The sequence below is a fragment of the Trachinotus anak genome, unplaced genomic scaffold (genome assembly GCF_046630095.1).
Source record: "Trachinotus anak isolate AG129_WGS33_773 ecotype Australia unplaced genomic scaffold, CSIRO_AGI_Tana_v1 ptg000009l, whole genome shotgun sequence".
Lineage (NCBI taxonomy): Eukaryota > Metazoa > Chordata > Actinopteri > Carangiformes > Carangidae > Trachinotus > Trachinotus anak.
Genome location: NW_027273860.1, coordinates 7,858,896 through 7,875,465, shown reverse-complemented (window position 1 = coordinate 7,875,465; position 16,570 = coordinate 7,858,896). Strand labels below are relative to the sequence as shown.

Below are 16,570 nucleotides of genomic sequence, written 5' to 3'. Positions count from 1 at the left end.
ATCAAGCGCGGTTACCATGGTTACGCACAGTCAGAAATAAAGCCTGATAATATTAAATCATGTTAATGTAGACAGTAATCACATCATATTAGTGGTGCTGTCTAGTGGTCTCAGTAATTTGGTAAAAAGAGCGGTGAGGCTGTCAGTCTCTCTGCCAGTGTTTGATCTATAGGGCAACTGTGGGGGGGTTGAAGGTTGTGGTGGAGGTGAGTGATGGGGATCATGGTCACCCCGGAGCCCGGAGCAACCCCACCCCACCATCTGGGCATACACTAGCCCTGCCAATTGTCAAGGCTTCTTGCTTGTTAGGTGTTCAGCTGTCTAGTTTGTGTATGCATGGTTGACTTTCAGGGATAAAGATTTCTACTTGCAGCTTTTAGCCATTGAAATTCTGCTGTGATATACTCTGCCTCCTGCCTGTGGTCTGTATACACTCAACTTCATTTAACTTTGTGAGGTACAAATCAAGGTCCAGGTGCAGGGGTTGTGCATGAGTAGATTCATTGAGTGGTGTGAATGTAGTAGTGGTAGTAGTAAAATGTGTGTGTCACATTCGCTCTTACGCACAGCGAGTGCAAGATGGTTAGTCCGTGCTGCAGAAGCTGTTTATGCCATTTGCAAAACAGATCAGCAAGTTATGTAAATTATTACTGAGTGCTTTTTTTTTTCTTCAATCAGCAACAAGTTCTCCACCTCACAAAATTTGCATATCATTACTCTTGCAAATAAAATGACACTAAAGCTGTCTCATGCTGCAACAACCAAGTAGAAACAGAGCCCATGTTTTAGAAGAAGAAATCTAACACGTTCAGTGGATTAAAGGCCCATCAGCATTTCAAACTAAAATGGGGCTTACAGGGTAAGTCTGAATTTTCTTATGGTCAACAAATCTCATGACCAAAAGGACCAAAGCCAACCACCAATTGATCCCAATAACAAGCTAACAGACGTCATTGGTGTAGCTCCTTGGTGTGGTTAACAGGTGACTGACAAACCAGTAAGACTAATAGGACACTGGAAATCAACAAACTAGTCTTGCTTGTGTAGCTTATTCTTCTGTGCCATTGGCTGCATTGTCGGTGTGGCTCACCACTGCATAGGTAACATACGTACATGTATATCTTCACTACTGTGAACATGGGCACTGTAGCTTATATTGAGTGGATCGCCTGTGGTTTTCTAGCACACCAGCTCTGTGGTTAAAATAATTCTCAACAAATGCACAATTTTAATCTTGTTTGACTAACATTTGGTCTTCCATTGGGATTGAGACAAAAACAAAAATACTGGACATTACCAGCCTTATCCTTCAAAGGTTATTAACTTTGCATGAAGATGTTGTATTTATTGATGCTGTTTTGAATTAAATTATTGTACAAATACTCTATCAGCCTACTATGCTATTGATTGTACATTAAAGCCTGTTGCAGACTGAATAATAATAACAATGTTTTCCAGCCCAGCCCGCTGGCTTTTTGATTGATTATGTGACTCTCAGAGAGGTAGGAGAGGATTTATGCATGTGGACTACTTTACATGTCCTTCTTAGATGGAAAATGTAAAATTTGGCCTTTTGAAGAAGGTCAGCTCTTGACATGAAAATGAGGTGATTGAATCATTTACACAGACACAGAGGGTGGTGAGTTCAGAGGTCATTGTGTATGATTTTAGACATTGAGTGAAGTGTGTTGTCTGTGTTTTTGTGGAGTGTGTGTGTGTGTGTGTGTGTGTCTGTGTGAGACAGACAGAGAGAGAGAGAGAGAGAGAGAGAGAGAGAGAGAGAGAGAACCAATATCTCAGTTCAGCTTCATATCCCTATAGTCTCACATGACACATTAAGGATGTATGACATGTGTGACCTAGAAGGTTCAAAGACATTAGCACTTACAGATTATTGCTTTGTGCAATAATTTACAACATTATAACATTTTTATTGCCTTGATGTTGCCTTGAGTCAAAATGCCTGCATAAATACAAACACACATTTGCACAGGCATGACTAGAAATGCACACGCTCACTTACTCTGCAAGCATTGTAGTGTAAATACAGTGTGAGCCATCTTTAAAGGTTGATTGAAGAACAAAGGGGGTTATGGTAATGTGCTAGTGGTGGGAGGGAGGGGATTATATTTGCTTGGGATCACTGATAACTGTTCTCAGCAGCAGAGAGGTCTGAAAATGTACAAACTAAACAAAGACAAGTTCCACAGCAAATAAGGAAGAGTATAGCATCAGTTTTCAAGCTCCCAACCACTGCATGTAATGTGTTTGCATACATGTCTTGCAGTTTGATGTCAGCATGTGTCCAGTACAGTATGTGGTTCTGTCTGTTATAAAGATTAAGATGATTGATGAATGTAAAATGCATTTTTTATGAGATTTATTTTATGAATAAACCCACCCATTCCCTCATCACAAAAGGATTAACAGTAAAATAATATTTTTCATATTAGACTGGTGGCTAATTATCTAGGCTTGGGGACAGAGATGGGATTATGTTTGAACATCTAAAACATTTGTTTGAGTTAGAAGAGAAAGTTTGGGAACAAAAACTATGGCTAAAAGTTCAAATGTGAAGAAATACTGTAAAACTATTTTCTTAAAAAAAGAATCGAACCACTTCCTTATGTCTTGGAGAAATTAATTCTTCCCATTTTTGTACAAGGAATATGTTACTTTTCAGGCATATACAGTATATATATCATGTTTCATGTTGTGAGAGCAGGCCCTCTGTTTGCTTTACATACTGACAGATGTATTTTGAATCAACATACTTTATGGTAACTGAGATAAATTACTTTGCAACGGAGACACAGAGTCATTCCATTAGCTCATTTATATAGTTATATATGGTGCAGTGGGTTTAAACGATGCCTGCCATTATGGTGAGCCAAGCATCTGCCAGTCAGCTAAAGAGAAGACATTCTACCCAAGTAAAATACAGAATGACAAGGCTAATCATTTGAACATGTTCTTGATTTGAAGCACAGTCCTATCACTAAAAACAACATACTAGTATTCCCTCTATGTTGTAACATTATTTAACTAAGCAGAGATTGAGTAGAGGAAAGTGGTTGCGCTCTGAATTGAAAGTGAGTCGACATAAAAACAGCTACCAGCGTTTCCATAAAATGAAAAAGCCATGAATACAAATTGGATCTCAGCTTAGTGGAACATTCAGTATATGGTGAAGACATTCAGGATTTCAAAATTTCAATAAAATAAGCATTTTATTGTGATTACAGCTTTCTTTGTTCTTTTTTGACTGTCACCGGGGGGATAATAAAATGAAATTATGCAAATGTATATCCACTCCTCACTTTGAGCAAAGTGAATTTGTGGCTGCATTGCTCTGACTGTGAGTTTGGCAAATGAAGCTTCAAATTGATCGAATGAATGCCCTGACGCCACCCAGACGTCAAGTGTGAGATGCATGTGTAGGTATCATATACTCATCAGTTGCTCAGAGGCTGGTTTTATGGATTGAGCCTTTACTCCATGACATAAATCTGGATAAGTCCCGCTGTAACGCTGCCTATTAATCTATGCTCTACTCTCACAGTAACAAGATTATTTCAAGCCAGGGCTCCACTGGCATAAAGCGGAGGAGACAGCTTCTGCATGCCTCACCCAAGGGTGCATTTTAATAGGCTTTCAAACTGCAGAGTAGAATATGACATTGCTCGTCCTCTGGTTTTGAGTACATTAGACCAGGTTTCTTTCACTGCAGTCACTCCTCTGGTCATATCTTGCAACTTAAAGGACAAAAAGTTTGATGTCTTAATTTGTAGGAGTTTACACTATGTGTGATGTTGACTCATTCACCCACAATGTCCGAAAAGTTTCATACTGCTGAGATTGACTCTTATCATCATACTGCGCTAAAACTGAATTAATGATGTAATGTTATAGACCTGCAGTCATTCTGACACATTTAACCTCTAGACCAGAGGACGAGGGAGCTATCATGAATTACTGCAGAGTTAAAACAGTCTTAACATTAGACTCATGAACTTCAGGAGGTCGGGTAGTTAAGTCTATACTTTACTCTATTAAATACTCCATGGTTTAACCAGGCAGCACTTCCCCGTATTGACCTGAAGCTGAACTGGATTGCAACAATCTCTCCAATCGCCTCAAGTGATGGACAAGAAAGAAAGTGTGTGTGTGTGTGTGTTTCCGCAAAATGGATTCAATTTAGAGAGAGAGAGGCCCTTCCAATCCATATTAGCTCCTCTCAGTTGGCCAACAATGAACTGCCAGGTTGCTTACAGAAACATGTGATGCATTTGGCTTTACACTAAAAGAGAAAGACTGACATTCTTTTCCCATGAAAAGAATGAAACCACCATGTTAGTCCATCCCTTAATGCTTTCTGAGTTCCCCACCCTGTCTGTGGCACTCAGCCCAAAGCACTGGTTCCTATTCAGAATTCGCAGCCATGCTTGCAGCTCTGTGAGGCTGCACTTTGCTACAGCACTGCTACAAGCTAAATGCTAACATCGGTATGCAAACAAGCCAACAGTGACAATGCTAATATGTTGATGTTTAGCATGTAGGTTCCAGCTTCACTATTTAATATAGTTTGTGAGCGTGCTAACATTTGCCAGTTAGCACTAAATACAAATATAGTATAAGCGCAGATGACTATGATGTCATTGCTTTGGCTGATACTATATTTGCTCATAAACCAAAGTACTTGGCAAATTGGAATTTGACCTGACGATGGCACGAAAAGAAAAGTCAGGAGATCATCAAAGTCATTAAGATTCATCTGCTTGACTCCATGAAAGTCTGGACCACATTTCATGGCTAATCATCCAATAGTTGTTAGATACATATTTCAGTCTAGACCAAAGTGTTGGCCAAGTGGTCAGTGGCAAAGAGGAATACTTGGATCAACAGACAATCCTTAGTCTGTCAATAGTCAGTAGGATCAATGTTGGTTTGTTGCTTTTGGTTTTTTTCATGACATTTGTTGAAAATAAGGAGCATAAAGAATATCACCAGACCTATCCTTTGATGTTATTTATTTATTATTTTACACTTTGCTTTATGCTTTAGTAGATTTAACTATTGCAGCGAAGGTGTTCCAAATGGTACCATATTAATGCAGATTTTTCCTTTCGTTTCCACCTTTTACAGAAAGGATTTGATTGAACTGTCTTTTTAGTTTTGCATCATAATGCTCCTTGATTTAATCTGCCTCTGTACAGTATATGATATGTACAACCTCTGTGCTTCTGTTTAAATGTAACAAAGGAAAGACAGAGCTGTTAGCTTTTTACTTCAGCTTCTTCTACCTTTACTATAAATTCTGTGTTAAATTCATCACATCCTTGAGTCAAAACAATGTCTTTAATATGTTGTGATATGACTGTAAAAATGTCTCGTATATGTTCTTGACATCTTGACATTAAAAACCACCAGTGAGATGCTGACCAGTAACACATGGATCCGCAAAAAGCCCTTTTAAAGTCACATTTGCTGTTTCATGATTTTAGTCATGATTTAGTGTCTTGCCGGCACCATGGGAAAAGACAGAGAGGGTTTAAAGAAGGTAATATATTCCATATGTGGCATGAGAGAAATCCATTACTATAACTCAAGGAGAGCACAGTTTCACTCTGAATAGCAGGACTCAAGGCAGGGGAACTTATTACTGCAATGTTATGCTAATGAGACTTTAATGACTCCTCTCAGATGGCATTCACTGTTTCTCAGCTGCTGCAGCAGCAGCAGTCTGTCCAGAAGTTAATTTCAGCTCATTTAAACTTAAAGTTCTTCACTCTTGACATGTGACACAAAGATACTCGTAGTTAATAATCGTCATAATCATCACCGCTGTAGCTTTCAATCCATTTTGAGGCTCTTTGAAGTGATATTCCAGTTGACGTTAGCTCCAGTGGTGTAACCAGAGCTGTGTGTGAAATGCCACCACATGATGAACTTTTGTCATCGCTGCTCTTCTCCACAGACAGAAAACGATCTGTTGGAAGTGTGGAACAAAACGGGGCATCAGGGGAATAAGTGGAACCAAGCTGAGATCCCCCTGAGGAAGCTGAGGAACTTTGAGGTGATATTTGAGGGGATTCGCTCGAGGGATGTGAGCGGAGGAGCTGCCCTGGATGACCTGGAGTTCATAGACTGTGCCCCAAGTAGGTGATATATACTGACAGTACACACTTTTTTAAGAAGTTTGAGTGTTTCCAACAGACAGAACCAAAATAAAATATGGAAAAACAAAGTTAAAAGATAAACTGAAATACAATAGCAGGTCCAACAAAACTACTACTACTACCTACAAATAAGTCTAGCTACTGCTCTTCCTCTCATCTAACCTGTCAGTGTTTTTGCAAATTACTTTTCCAAACTCTCCTCACCATCAAGAGTTGGAGTTTATATTTGATGTGACTGATTGTATGGTGTATCTTGAATTAACAGCATTTTATCCAGGTTATGGGACGGCTCCTGGGATAGCAGTGAAATATATCTGAAATATCTCAACAGCTATTGGCTGGATTGCTACTGACTTCTATGGTCAATCATGGTCCCCAGATGATGAATCTCTTTCATCAAGTCACAGCCAGACCAAATAGACATGCAAAACTGATAACATTTCCATCAGCCTGTACTTTGGATTTTGACCTAATCAGCAGATGAGAAGGGGGCGGGCATACTTGGCAGGGTCACAGGCTTTTCACAGATTTGTATGCCTGAGAGGACGGCAATAATAATAGCCATTGTATTGAAGACTATAAACTTTAGAGATAATTCACAGTTTTAAAAAATTGGCAATCAGAGGGAACAGCAACCACAATGACTGAATCCTGCATTCCCGTGTCTGCTGCTTTTGTGATTTACACAAGCAATAAAGTCAGATTTTCACAATAGAAACTAGTCAGCTAAACAATCACAGCCAAGATTCAACTGACAAAATTCGTTGGAAATAATAAAAGGGTTATAAATTAGGGTTATTGGCCTTTTTTGCCAAGGTGCCATTGCAGCTGTGTCATCTCTGTTTGAGGTGTTTAAAATGCAACTACCGTAGATGAGCAAAGCAAAGTGGATGGAAAGGGTCTCAAAATGTCATTGTTCCAAAATGGAGCGCCGTAGTGGAAAGCCAGAAATCTCACCACCTGGCAAAGTAATCAGAGTCACTGCTATTCAGCAAACCTCTGCACATGTATTAAAGTCGCTCTGTGCAGAGTGGCAGCACAAATCTTTCTTATTGCCTCTGTAATTTAAAAGTTTTAGCTTTTAACTTTTAAAAAGTTTAAGAAAAATATTAACGCTGTCTTTAAGTCATTCACTATCAGTCAGTTTTTCCTACCAGCCCATAAATCGGCTCTCTTTGGGAATCTAAGATTAAAGAACACCAACAGTTCACGTAAGCCTCTGCATATCCAAGTTTCCTCAAAGCACCTGAATAAGTAATCATGGCAGTCAAAGTGCCCTCGAAGATACCAAACCACTAGATTATATTACTATATATATTACAAAATTAAATTACATTAAACTTCTCTACTGCTTTCCTTCATCCTTGTTTTATCAAACTATGCTTCCAATATATCTTCACAAGTGAGATATAATGATGCTGTGAAATTATTTTATGATCTTCCCAGCCGATAGTTTGGGGTGTGAAACGGATTGTGTTACTGACACACTCAGTATATGGGCAGAAGAAAGAAAGATGGAGAGAGCAAGTATGTCTTAGAGGGAGAGCGTTCGATTTTCTGTGTGATGACAGTCGCTGTCAGTTGCCTTTTGATGTTTATGTGGGAGACAGATGTTCCACATTAAACGGGACCTGGCACAAGGCTGGACACCATGTGGGATGTTTCCTTGCTCTGCCAAGGCCCTTTCCAACACACAAATATAAACACACTTACATGGAGACATAAATACTGACCTAGTGACAAGCTGAGGCATAGACCAAAACAGACTGAGAGGCCTGCGTGCAAGGACTGACAAGCAGACAAACTGTCTGTCCATAACTAAATGACATTTAAACACTACGTCCAATCAAATTTAAATGTGTGCCAATATGGGTTTTCAGTTTATTCTATGATGGTATTAACCCTGTTGACCCCCTGGAATGAAGTTCAACTCTTTCCTCTTTTCATTTCATGTCTCTGCCTTTGAAGTCTAAAAGTGCACACACATCTCCACACACACAAATAATGTAGTTGTATGTGTGCTTTCTCTGATCCACCTGATCTCTTTTCCTTCCTCTCTGTTCCATCTCAAACAAGGCGGAGCTGGAGGAGGGAGGCTTTGATTTCCCTGACAGGCCTTTGTCTGCTTTTGTTTACTGTCTTCTCCACTGCTCGCACCCTTTGGTGCAGAGAAGAAGAAGTCTGTGTTTTAATAAGACACGGTTGTTCATTGTCACATTTTTTCTGATGCCACATTTAATTTATATGAATGGAAACATATACTGTAGGTTTGTGTCTAATGGGCCAGTTGATTACTTGATGAGGAACATGAATCCCAATTTCGGTCCCCTTCAGATCTGGTTCTGTGTTTGTCTGTGTGTGTGTATTAGATGCTGTGGATCCAGTCAGCTGCCCTGCTGTCACAGACTTTGTGTGTCACAATGGTGACTGCATTGAGTCCCACCTGGTGTGCGACAACAAGGCCGACTGTGCTGATGAATCAGATGAGATAGACTGTGGTGAGTGGAAATAGGAAATAGATTCCCTTGGCATTGGAGAAGAATCTGTAGAGCAGAAAAACAACTTTCAACCCACACTTCAGCCTTCCATCTCTCTCTCTCTCTCTCTCTCTCTCTCTCTCTCTCTCTCTCTCTCTCTCTCTCTCTGTCTGTCTCGTAGATCATATATTTGGCTTGCCAGGTACTTGTAATTTCAACATGGATGAAAACCAGTGGGAAGAGACCTGCCAGCTTTCTCAGGACCCTGATGATGACTTTGATTGGAGGATAAGTCACCAGACTGAGACACCAGGAGCTGGACCTCCCACTGACCACAGTCCGGGTCAGTACCTGCTCTGCTGCCAACCCTGTCTCCTAGAAATGACATTTACATACAAGTCCTCCAAATTAAACAAAATATGTTGTTAGTCAATTCCCTGATCTGACACTCCTATCTGCAGGGTGACATAATTTGTTAATGCCTTCCATAGCTGTTACAAATTATTGCTGAAAAAATGATCTGTGTTTTATGATGTGACAAAAGGCACAAACACAATCACTACAGCTGCAAGAGGGCACTGTCACTTCAATGTAAACATATGTTGTTTTGGGGCATTTGCTAAAACAACTGATGCTGTACTTTTTCTTGGGAGGACGGTCTCTTTATGTACCACTAATTTGCAACAGCAAATACATTTTCAGAGAAACATCAACATAACAAGGAAACATTTTTAAAGAGTGTATCTGCTGCCTAGCAAAATGTTGATGCTGAACTGCTCTGCAAAATATTCACTGACAAGACATTTTGTTTGTTTTCCCAACAATATGCTTTACAATATCCACTCATGAGAACTAAAGCATGAATAAGCTTGTTTTGGTCATGTTTATGCACTCACAGCACGTAGTTGAAGTTAGGGAAACATTGTTGTCCTTGTAAATGACTTGAAACACAAGACACAACTTGTTCACTTTAGAAACATTTAACCTAACCCATGATCTTTCCACAAACATTTCCAAAGTGCTTTTGTTGCCTAAAGCTAACCACAGGCAACCATCCTCCGTCTTCACTGCAAACGTTGCCCTTGAACATAATCCATGAAGTGACACCATGAATGCTCATTTTAGTTTTAATTACAAATGGGAACTTGACAAACTATTTTCATGCATGGATTTGTGAGTTTCACTGACCTTTGACCTCTTCATAATGACAGAATGAACATAAACACAGCAGTACATTTATTCTAAGGGGTCTTGTTTATATTCAAAACTCACCTCATGTTTTTGCTTTCTGCCTCGTTTTTTAGTGAACGATTAATAGTGATGTCAAAAAACAAAAAACAAAAAACATTTGTCAGAATTAAGACCAAACAAGTTGTGCGTCCTTCTGACATACTCCTTGTTTTCAGCTCTCAGGCAGCTCGGTGCACTGCCTTTGTAATTACGACTTGACAGCTGGGAAATAGGAGCTTCTGACATGCATGTGAAGGCAGGGTTAATAATACATCCTGATCGAGATCGTGCTGAGTCAAACTGAGCTTAACAGCAATGGACTTGTTGTTTATCTTGTATCCAGTGATGCAACTGCATCAAAACATGATTTTTTGCTACAGATAAATTGAAAATTTAGAGAATAAATCACCATTAGTGATGCAGAGGTTATAATTGCCCTTGTCTATACAAGGCAATGTAAACCTTCATTTCCATGTGGCCTTGCCTGTAATTGCCATTCATGAATTATTGTATTCTATGTTTGCTGTTGGTGTTTGTTCATCTGAGGGAAAAATATTTAGCAGTTTACAGTTTGCTTTACTTCACAGAGAGAAAAAGAAACAAAACACAACAAGTAATGCTGAGCCACGAGTCACCTCAGTCATTAAACAGTAGTTAGATTTAGGGCTTGATTGAAACTAAATTAATCAACGTTTTGATAAACGATAAATCAGTTCTTAAACATTTGCTATTGTTTGCTTCTTAAAATTGCAAAATTAGCTTCTTCCCCTATTATATTAAATTGTAAAATAAATTTCTTTGAATGTTGAACTGTTGGTTGGACAAAATATGTATAAAAATACAGAAGACTTCACCTTTGACTGGAACATTTCAAGGCAATTTTCTGACATTTTTTTGACTTAAGTCATTGATTTATTGTAAAAATAATATATATATATGTACTGGGAACTGTATAATATATACATATAGTATACGCACTGGGGGCTTTTTGCAGAGACAATGTATGACAATGGTGATGTTGGAGGAGGTCTGGTAACACCAACTCATCATATCACAAAGCAGTGTTATTTTGACAGTGCCCTAACTCTCTTATTATGCAATGAGCCATTGCTATAATTCCTTCTTATATTGGCTGTCAGAGTGCTGCTGAGTCCACGCCCTCTTCTGATTGGCCAGTTGAGTTTTATTGATCGGAGAGATGAATCTGGACACTGGGCACTGTGTCATAGGTTGAATTGATGATCTCACTACAGTGCAGATCAATAAAACTGGCCGTCTGTAACACACTCACACACACACACACACACACACACACACACAAGAGAGCTGAAGAAGGAAGAAGACATGACTCTGCAGACATCATGTGTTTGCATTATCAGGTGACATTAAAATCAGTTCTTAGGTAACAATATTTACATGAATGAATGCACAGGCTTTATTTTGATTCTCAGTTTTTGAGTCAGAGAACCTAGTGTTGTGGGTGGGAGCTGAGTTTGCTGTGTGCTCTGGATTCTGTTGGCTTAAATCCCTTTTAACTCAAGTGGAAAACTCCCACTTTGTTCTGGCATCGCACAGATGCAGTCTCATCTCTGAGCCTAGTCGAGCTGAAGAAGCTCTGTGGAGATTTTGGCTGCAGGCTGCAACATTTCACAACAGCACAAATGCTTTCCTCTGTCCAAATATTATGTATATTGGAATCAAGAGAAGAAAGTTATTGGATTTCTTTTTTGCAGTCAAGTGGAAATTGGATGTTTTAGCAGGGTTTAGCTGTGGCTATTCTTTCACCGCACCGTGATGTATTACTCATATCTTCCATAAATGTACTGCAAATGTGAAGTGTTCTATACTCTCTTTATCCCCAAAGGTGGTGGAGGGAAGTTTCTGTATATACACTCAGCCACTCAGAGGGAGGGTGATGTTGCCAAGGTGACAACCAGGAGCCCGTTTCCAGCCAGCATCGGCCTGTGTCACCTGCGCTTCTGGTTCTTCATGCATGGCTCGGACAAGATGGGGACACTGAAGGTGATCTAATCTGAGCTACATTTCCATAAATGATTCAAAGTCTTTTTGTTTTCAGTTTTTTTCTCCTTTCAGGCATCAAGCTTCCAAACATGTTTTCTTTTTTTGTCATTGCTGTCAGATAATTCATCAGAGTCAGCCTGAAGGCTTCATTTGGTTTTGTCAGAGATTTATGTCCTGCTTTACTGAGCCTCTCACTATGTCAGCCTTTGCTTACTGTCAATCACCTGATACCCACAGGAAGGAATAAAAGTCTCCCTGTCAGGAAATAATCCATCAAAGCACAACACCTTACAAACTTCATTATCAAATCCGTCTTTTCATGTCTTTTTTAGGCGTCTTTGTTCGCTGGGTTAATTTCAAAACAACAAACAACAAAAAAAAACTAATTGGAAAGGATGTGTGCTCAATAAAAAAAACTGCAACTGTGGACTTTGCATCATTGGACAGTTCATAAATATGATCAACATATATAATATGATTCCTTATTATGGATTAAACTGCCCAACAACTTATTAAGTAGTTAGTAGCAAGCAACCTCAACCAGCCGCCACAGTGAAATAGTGCTTATATGTTAATACATTAGTAATAAAAATACAATTATAATAAGTAATGTAAATCTATGAACTTGGGAATTCTGCAGAATGAGCAATTACTTTTGACACATTTAGTACTTTTACATGATAATTTATGTAGTTTTACTTGAGTAAAACTTTTAATACAGATTTTTTTCTTGTAATGGATTGTTTTAATATTTCAGTTCTGCTTCTTTTACTTAAATAATTGATGAAAATAATTCTCCCACCACCACAGACTCAGAAAACATTGTATTATGTTTCAATGTGTAGCGCACACTTTGATTTTCTGTTTGTTTACTCAAAGACAGAAATACATTTCTGTTTCATTGTTTCAATGATTTAATGTAATACTCTATGTGACCTGAAGTTTCCATGTTCTTCTTGCCCTGTAGGTCTACACTGCTGGATCCAGTGGTACAAGTCTGTTGATGTGGGCGGCCACTGGAAACCATGGCAACCAGTGGACATATGCTAATGTCATCCTGTCCAACCCAGCACCTTTCAGAGTGACCTTCCAGGCAGAGGTGGGTGGAGACATATGGGCAGACATCGCCCTGGATGACATCTCCTACACTGCAGAGTGTATGGTTGGAGGTAAAGCTATTATACTTTTTTTTTTCTTTCTCTCCGTGGTCTTTTTGCCCTTGCACTTCCAATTACTTTTTTGTTTTTTCCTCATTTCCTGCCCTGCCAGCACTGTGCTCATTTTTCACGCTTTTCCCTCCAATTTTCACCTTCTCCTGTTTCCTCTTCTTCCACATTTTCTCTCCTCCAACAGCCATGCTTCTCTCCTCCGTTTCCATATAAATTGTGTGGACCCTCAGGAAGAGTGTAGTGAGTTAATGGAGCCTGTTGCCCTGTAGGTCCATATAAATTCACAGTGGAGACTGGGTCAGACGCCAGGGACAGGACAGAGGGCAATGGGTGGGAAAAGCAATTACATTTATATTGTGTTGTTTCCTCACTCTCGCCCCTCGGTTCTCCCTTCACCCCTGAACTGCCTCCTCTCTGCAAAGTAGTCTTGTGATCTCAAAAAAAAACAAAACAAAACAAAAAAGAATTATTAGCATACCTGTCTTTTTTTCACCGTGTACACTCTGTGATTCCTCGCTCAAGGATACTTGCTGCGTGCAAACCATACTCTGTATAAAGGGATTACTCAGCTCTCTGTGTGCATGTGTGTTTATGCACGTGTCTTTAATGTGATATGTCACCTCAGGACCAGTGACTCCTCAGCCTCTGACCTGCGGTGTGGACCAGTTCCAGTGTGCGTACTCCTTTCAGTGCATCCCAGAGAGCTGGTGGTGTGACAGCGAGCCTGACTGTGCTGACAGGTCTGATGAAGAGCACTGCCTGACCATGGTACCTGGTACTCTTCCTCCTCAAGACCGCTGTCCTGCTGGGTATTTTCAGTGTTCACACTATCTCTGCCTTCCGTCCATACTGCGCTGTGACGGCGTCCAAGACTGTCCTGAAGGAGAGGATGAGTACAGCTGCCGTAAGTACGCATGTGTCTTTGTTAAGTAGGATTATGTTTGACTGGACCAGTGCCAGTGTAGAGATGGGGACAGACAAAACATTTTACAAGAGAAACAATAAATACTAACAAACTAAGCAACTACTTAAGTATATCACATACTTACTACAGGTGAGAGGTGTATTTCAATATATACGTGCATGATTGTATTGTAGAACCTTTTGTATTCGGTTCAGTATGAAACTTGCCTACACAACCACTAATTATTTTTGATTGCTATGACATCATGATGGTTTCTGTGCTGCCTTTTAATGTCATTTTAATGAGGATGTAATTCAGTATGTATTACATCCTCACTGACAAAGGTGCTCGCGAGTGAGGGAAGCCGCACTGCTGAAAGCTACTAATTCAGTCAAGGGTGATTCAGTGTAGTCAGTTCACTTTTCAGGATTCTGTGTTAAAGATTCATTGGTGTATGTACTGAAATTGTCAATAGTGTCTAAAAGATTTTTGCCAGCTTCTTATAAATTCCCTCAAACATGGTGGAGTTAAATAACTTAAAAATTCAACAGCTTCATCTCTTTCCAGAGACTTCTCGGTTGCTCAGGATGATCCACAGATTTCACTGTAAACTGCTTTCACCGGAAACAACTTCTACTGAAGAAATAGTCTCTATAAACCTACCGACAGCAGGTTCTGTTGATCAACCAGAGAACCAGCAATGTCAATCAATGCTGATTTTTCAGTATTATAAAAGAGACCGAAATCTCAGAGATGCATATCCTAAAATCTGGGCACATAAAAACAAAACTGTACGTGTGTAACTGAATATCACTATGGATAAGTGATGTTGAAGCTGGCTTAATGTACGTCCTTTAGTTTGAAACAGTCAGTCAAACTTTACTCCACTTTTTTTCCAGAACTGTGGGGGGCCATGTTTTGTTATTCCAGTACACTTTACTGCATTTTTTCTACTTGTCAATAATCTTCTGTGCTGCTCAGTGTGTGGTTTTACACACCTCATCATTTTTAAAACCTCCCCTCCCTGCCCCTGAATTTTTAATCCCATTTTAAAACCTTCTTAAAAACAATCTTTTTCTGATAGCTTTTAAATCTCAACAAATACCACTGTGATTACATGACTGCTTTTATTCTCTATGTTACATTTATTTACCTACTTTTCTCAACTTTTGTGGATTTTAAAGCTCCTCACTGAGCATTTCTTTTCAATGTGCTTTTAGAAAAATTGATTTGGTCACTGGGTTCCTGGTTGAGACGAGCAAAGGAGAGATTTTCCTGGCCTGAAAACAGTTTGTTAGACTGTAAAAGTGAATTGTGTAAATTTTCATGCAAGAGTTGAAAGCATGTCTGCTTTGAAATCCCTCCCTGTGAGACTATAATGTCCATACAGGAGAGCATACACACATTTTCTCACAGATTAGGATCAAAGTGTCAAAGCAGCTTTAAATTCTCTAATCCCTTTTATAGTATGCTCATAGTGAGTACACCACACAGACACCCCCCACCTCTCTACATATTTTACCAATTTTCCTTGTCTCTGCCTGTCATTTTTTCCACCAGCTCTGCTGCAATGCGAGCTGGGAGAACTGGTGTGTGAAGACAGTTCACCTGGTTGTATCCCACTTCAGAAGCGTTGTGACCACTCGGCCGACTGTCTGCCTTTCCACTCCGATGAGTCCAGCTGTGATGGTAACATGTTTTTACTTACCTTCCATTGTCCATTTTATGATTCCCTGACCTTGAAGACAAGTGGTGCATCTAGCTGGATGACAGGCTGTTGTTCTTTTATCTGTTTGTTTACATTTACATTTATGATTACATCCTGTTTATCACTATATTATACTCCCATGAGTCACCAGTCACTTTTGACCAAAGACTTGCCAAAGCTTCATTCATGTCTTATCATTTCCACCCAAAGCTGTGACTCTCAAGACATTTTCAAGTCTGGCTGTTTAGTCTTCAAAGCACACCTCACAGGTTACTGCACGCTGCCAAAATCCATTAAACCCTCTGCTTCCCTGCGTCTTCAGGAAAGAGACCAAACCTCCCATTTAACCTGCATTCAGTGCCAAGCCAAAGTCACTTTATCAAGGGCTGCACAGGACGCCAGGCTTTCATAATGGTGTTTCAAACATGATGATTATTTAACTGGCAACCCACGCACAACCTATGGAGGCAAGGGCATTCGTCATCATATGTACTGGAAGAAAATAGATGTACTGAAGGATGTTTGTGGTTTAATGTACACGCTGATGCTATCTGTTGAGGTTAATGGTTGAGGTTTTCCGGGCAACATAATTCACTAGTTTCATTTTCTTATGTCAGAGCAGCAGCATGCTTGAGCGTACTTGTGTTTTCTGTCAGGTGAGGAGAGAAATGGAAGATGACAGAGAAACAGAGTGGAGGAAAAGGTTTTTTTTGTATATATTTTTTGTGTATATTCAGCAGTGATGGTCAGTTTCTTTTTGCAGATTGTCCTCCGATGTATTGCCTGGATCGTGGCTCATGCCTTGTGAAGAGACACGGGCCTGTTTGTATGTGAGTTAAACACACACACACACACACACACACACACACAGACAAACACAA

General features: G+C 39.7%; 1 protein-coding gene across 4 annotated transcripts in view; it reads left to right on the top strand.

Moving 5' to 3' along the window:
* Positions 1 to 16,570, top strand: part of malrd1 (MAM and LDL receptor class A domain containing 1) — a 51,494-nt gene that overhangs the window by 29,135 nt on the left and 5,789 nt on the right. For all 4 annotated transcript variants that reach the window (XM_071484962.1, XM_071484960.1, XM_071484959.1 and 1 more), the window contains exons 21-28: positions 5,978 to 6,158; positions 8,549 to 8,677; positions 8,838 to 8,999; positions 11,751 to 11,908; positions 12,876 to 13,077; positions 13,703 to 13,981; positions 15,542 to 15,670; positions 16,453 to 16,519. In XM_071484962.1, coding sequence (XP_071341063.1) covers positions 5,978 to 6,158; positions 8,549 to 8,677; positions 8,838 to 8,999; positions 11,751 to 11,908; positions 12,876 to 13,077; positions 13,703 to 13,981; positions 15,542 to 15,670; positions 16,453 to 16,519 — 1,307 coding nt within the window. The remainder of the gene's footprint in view (positions 1 to 5,977; positions 6,159 to 8,548; positions 8,678 to 8,837; positions 9,000 to 11,750; positions 11,909 to 12,875; positions 13,078 to 13,702; positions 13,982 to 15,541; positions 15,671 to 16,452; positions 16,520 to 16,570) is intronic.